The 5440-nt window shown below is 48.9% G+C and overlaps 1 protein-coding gene across 2 annotated transcripts in view; it reads right to left on the bottom strand.

The window, feature by feature from the left end:
• MPC1 (mitochondrial pyruvate carrier 1) overlaps positions 1–3495 on the bottom strand; it is a 17619-nt gene extending 14124 nt beyond the window's left edge. Inside the window, exon 1 of one of the 2 annotated variants that reach the window (XM_019549976.1) lies at positions 3323–3495. In XM_019549976.1, coding sequence (XP_019405521.1) covers positions 3323–3393 — 71 coding nt within the window. In that variant the 5' untranslated portion in view covers positions 3394–3495. The remainder of the gene's footprint in view (positions 1–3322) is intronic. The other variant, XM_019549975.1, reaches the window with a different exon arrangement.
• Between the last annotated feature and the right edge of the window lie 1945 nt (positions 3496–5440).

Genomic DNA, 5440 nt, shown 5'->3' with positions numbered 1-5440 from the left:
GGGTAGTGGGGGGAAGGAGGGGGAGGAAGCAGGTCAGGTGAGTAAAGGAGGTACCTCTACTGCTTTTAGTGGAAATATCCCTCCCCATCCCCCCACCAAAAACCACTTGTTAGTTTCATTCCAATGGTGTCAAAGAACCAAACTTCAAACTTCAGGGCATCCCAGCCTGATCTGGCCTGGGGGGTAGGGGCATGTGGGTAGGTGAACAGAGGGGGTCCCCCTGCTTTTGCATTTCCAGCAGGCTGCCCCAGGTCTCCATGGCTTTTAAACAGCACTTTTCCCCAAACCACTGGTCAAATCTCATTTAATTCTCAGCAATGGACACAGAGGCATTGGGCAGCTCTCCAAAGCACCCAGCACCCCAAGAAACCACCTGCCCCCACCCCTCCTCCCTGCCAATCAGCCTGGGATGCCCCAAAGCCTGGTCAGATGACAGCACTCCAGTGCCTAAAAGGCAATTGTTCCATGTAGGACCCTTGGTGGTGCATGTGATGACACCTTTGACCTAGGCAACTGTGAACCAGTTCCCAAGCAGTGACATTCTTAGAGAGGTTCATGTGCTGTTTGCAGCAACCAAAGTTGGAGTGGGTTTGCTGCACTTGAATTGTTCTCAGCTCCTTCACACACAGCCATTAGAACTACCAGCTGGAGCCCTTTTTTAAAGGGCTCCAAGGATTTGTGTCCACACCCCCACTACCAATAGCCATACTGCTTGCATTAGCCAGACGCATGGAAAAAACAAGTTTTTCACTACAGTTTTCTCCCTTTGCCTCTTATGAGTCATTTGTAAACCAGTGAGTTAATTAGCAGAGCAAAACTAAATAAGTTGTTTTGTGGGACCCTTTATTTACCATTATGGACAATAAAATATAAAGTTATCTCCAAAACCAGAGAGCACTCAGCACCCCAGGAAACTACATGGCCATCCCACTTCCACTAAGATCAGCCTGGGAATCTCCAAAGCCTGGTGAACTGCCACAAATGGAGTGACATTGATAAGCACCTTGGGGCAAATGCTGTTGAAAAGCAGCAGAGACTTTGCACAGCTTCCCTGCTGATAACTTTTAAAACACCACTTCCCAACAACACGTCCTCTACTTGTAAGGGTAGGGTAGGGAGCAGATGGAAAAGTGGCTCTCAACCCATCTTCCAAAGCTGCAGAAAAATGGTGGATCTTGGTTGCTCATTTGTGTGTTTTTGATTTTTAGCTGCTCTTGCAACTTCCAGGAAGAAGGAAATAACCTTGCACGACTGCCACGTTCCTACCCCCTGAGAAACAAAGTGAACTTGGGTTCATAAAACCATGTACTCTATATAGATCTTAGTTAGTTATTGTATGAAGGTGCATATCTACCCTGCCTTTTGACTGACTTCAGCCTACGACAACTAACTACCTCTCTCCTCCGTCACCATTTCAAGGCAGATGCATCTTTCAGCCTTTTTGAAAACTCATGCCAACTGCTGCAAAGGTAGACTGAGTGAGAACAGTCTTTTTGGAAGACTGAGAAAAACAACCTGGCTGACACACTTGGTGGGAAGTTGTAGCCTTTTGCAAAAGACAAGCCAATCTGTCAATCCCTTGATTACAATCATTAGCTCCTAAAGCACACTTTCCCCTCAAAAGACTTGCTCTACATTAGAGACACACACATTTCTAAACCTGGAAATAATAGTTGAATACAATAAAGGAAACCTTGCACAACACAGCAAAAGGGTTTACACAAACCTCTGACTTCTTGGGTTTTTTTAAGTGACAGCACAGCAAGAGGAAAAATAGGAATCTAACCTGGTGGCAAGAAAGGGTCACGTCAGTTCAAAAAGTCAGCATCCTTCAACATCTTCAAGAACTTATTTTCAAGTAAAATTCTTGTTTAAAGACTGACAAATTAAGGAGAAATGAGAGTCAGTCAGCCCTATTTGAAGGTTTTATCCCTAGAAATCAGGGGCACTCTTTGAAAAGCTGCAAAAGGCTGCAGCCCCATCAGTATTTTTAGTCACTTTCTAGAAAACTGCTGTTAATAAAACAATTCATGTTTTAGAGGACTGGAGTATAGCTAACACAAAATGATTTCTATTTATAGTACATCATGGGACTCCTACGACAATGTTCAGCCCAAAGAAGAGATACAGAGGTCATAACGACTTAAAGCGATGGTGGCAGAATGTTTCACCTTACAGGAGATTATGAAATTATGTTCCTAGATAATGGATCCCAACTTATTCTCCTAACAGAGAAATACTCCATCATTACTTGCAGAATACCATTTCCTAGTTGGAAAATGACTTGATTAGAATCTTTTTAATTGCTTCAATCAGTGGTGCAGGAAGTACCTGACAACTAAGTTAGATGGCTCAGTTACAGAATAATCAGCCATAAGTTTCGTAATTGGCAGCAAGTTCTTAACCAAACTTTCAAATGCTACTCAGCCATTTTCAGAGAGACAGGATGCTCATCCAAATGGACTGTTGCTGTATGTTCTCACACTCAAACCACAAATCCCAAGCCACTAGTGGCTTTTCAATTTTCTTTTGTAGCTTTGTGCAGAAAAGGTCAGTACGTCTTTTCTCCAGTCATGAATAACATGATTAACACCTGCGCTATCTAGTTCTACTGGTATCAACCACAATGTACTTGAGATCTCTCTTTCAAGCTGGAGTATGCTTGCCACAATGTGCTTAAGACACATTTGTTGTTGCCAGCCTGTTGTTAACAGTGACAAACTGTGTAGCTCCAGAGCCAGTCAGGACCAGGTGTCACTGCATTAGATATTTAGGGCCTGTCTACACTGCAAACTTACAGTAATTGACAGCAAGCAAGTTGTGATTTTCCATGTGTAGCCTCTCCCCAAGCAGCACCAGCTTGGTCGGGTTGGCACAGCACTGCAGGCAGGCTGGTCAACGCTGACCCTCAGTGATCTGAGTTCAGGTCTACTACAGTTAACGGACCCACACAGCCAACAGGACCAACACATGAGGTGTGCTTCTCGCCAGATTTTTTTTTCCTTCCTTCAGGCTTTCAAGAGCTGCTACACACACACACACACCCATATAGATATTATGCATATACGCACACTACACATGCACAACACTACACACACTATAACCGATACAAGCGTGGCCACACCACAGATGCACACCCCCACTATACCTGACACCCCCCACACACGTATTTATGTACACACGTAGACATTACATATATACACAAACGCACCAACCCCCCCCCCATACCCTACACATACACATGCACGTTTATACATGCACTTATGTACACCCCACCCCCAAGCGCCGGGAGGAAGCAGGGCTCGTTCCCCTCGCCGCCTACCTCATCAGATAGTCCCTGAAGTCCTTGCTCCGCACGTAGTCCGCCGCCTTGCGCACCAGCGCCCCGGCCATGGCGGAGGTGCTGGGGGGAGGGGTGCTCCCGCGCCGCTGCCTGTCCCGCCGCGGCGCGGCTACACTGACACCCCGGCGCGCGCCGCCCGGGCAGCTCCTTCGTCACGGGCCGCGCTCGCTTCCCATTGGCTGAGCGCCGCCGCGCCCCTGCAGCGTGGGAAGGGAGGGGAGGGATGGAGGCTGCTGTAAAGCAGGGCCCGGGGAGGAACTGGAGGGGTAGTGGGGCGACACGTCGCAAAAGCCCGAAGAGAGAAGGTGCCCTAGGCCAGGCGCTGGGGAGGGAGGGATGTAGTCTGGGAGGGGAGGGAGACAGCGATTTGGTGATTGGCTGCAGGATGGAGACCGCTTGTCTCCTATTGGCTGTCGGAAGGGGCCAGTCCGCCCTCCTCAATTAGCTCATCATCACTTGTTCTCCTCAAGGGCAACTGAAGCGGAGGGAAGGCGGCACTTCCTGCTTACTTGGGCGTGCACTGCCGCCCCCTTATACACGCACCCCCCCTCACACACACCCACTCTCCCCTTAAACCTCCCCTTAGGGGCGCACACACACCCTCCCCCCTTAAACCTTCACTTATGCACAGACACACACACCCTTCCCCCTTAAACCCACACACACCCTCCCCCTTACACCTTCCACTTACGCCTCCCTCCCCCGATACCTCCTTCTTACCCACCCACCCCTTTCCCCCTTATACCACCTTATGCACGCGCACACACACCCTCCCCCTCCCCCTCCCCTGTACACACACTGCCCTGCAGCAATCACACACACTGCCCTGCAGCAATGGAGGGTCCATTTGTCCCCTACCCCAGATTCATTATGTGCAAGCACTTTTCATGGCCTCTCAGGGCAGAGATGCCCTCTGACCCTGCACACACAGCCCCCATAACACAACGCCTGCAGTCCAGTGCAGCCCTGGCTACTGGTCAGCTGCTTCCCTTATCTCTGACAAGAGAGAGAGAAAGAACAGGGCCCATTAATCCCTGAGGATCTTCCCTTCCCAGGGGGAGTTCCCTTGCTCTTGCCCACTGGTTCTCAAGCTTCCTAAGCTCAAGGCCCCTCTCAAAAAGTGCCAGCTCTTACCTTTCACTAGGTTTTTGTCTACAGAAACAGAGCAGTTTTGCTATTGCAGCAACCAAAGTTGGAGTGGGTTTGCTGCACTTGAATTGTTCTCAGTATTGCAAAGAACTCAGACCCCACCCATGTATTCCTATTTGAAATCTCTAAGTTTATTGTGCAAATCAGGTTTGCCCACCTCAGAGTACTGACATAGTGTGACACCCTGTGGCACCCTTGAAAGCATCTCAAGGCACCCCAAGGTGTCATGGCACCTTGGTTGCAGAATCACAGCCCTAGCTGGAGCCTTCTAAGTTAGGGCGGGTGTGGTGGCTGCTGGTTGTTCGCTGGCTAGCGCCACGGATGAAAGGGACTTGGGGGTCATGATTAACCACAAGATGAACATGAGCCTTCAATACGATGCTGCGGCTAGTAAAGCGACCAAAACGCTGACTTGGATCCATAGATGCTTCTCAAGCAAATCCCAGGACGTTATTCTCCCATGGTACTTGGCCTTGATGAGGCCGCAGCTGGAGTACTGCATCCAGTTTTGGGCCCCACAATTCAAAAAGGATGTGGAGAAGCTTGAGAGAGTCCAGAGGAGAGCCAAGTGCATGATCAGAGGTCAGGAAAACAGACCTTATGATGACAGGCTGACAGCTATGGGACTCTTTAGCCTGGAAAAGCGTAGGCTCAGGGGTGATCTGATGGCCACCTATAAGTTTATCAGGGGTGTCCACCACGATCTGGGGGAACGTTTGTTCACCAGAGCGCCCCAAGGGATGACGAGGTCAAACAGTTATAAACTCCTGCAAGACCATGATCCTTAAAAGCGGTTCATTTCTCTGGAGGCCACTAAAATCACAGACACACACTCATTAGATGGCACAAAAGGTGTATTTGCAAATAGGGTCAGAGCAGAGTCAAAAACTCAGATTACTCTGAACCCACCAAGGAATTTTGCAGGCTGTATTTATCTTTTTCCTCCTG

The sequence above is a fragment of the Crocodylus porosus genome, unplaced genomic scaffold, assembly GCF_001723895.1.
Source record: "Crocodylus porosus isolate Cpor-Errol unplaced genomic scaffold, CroPor_comp1, whole genome shotgun sequence".
In the NCBI taxonomy this organism is placed as follows: Eukaryota; Metazoa; Chordata; order Crocodylia; family Crocodylidae; genus Crocodylus; species Crocodylus porosus.
This window is presented reverse-complemented; position numbering and strand designations above follow the sequence as displayed.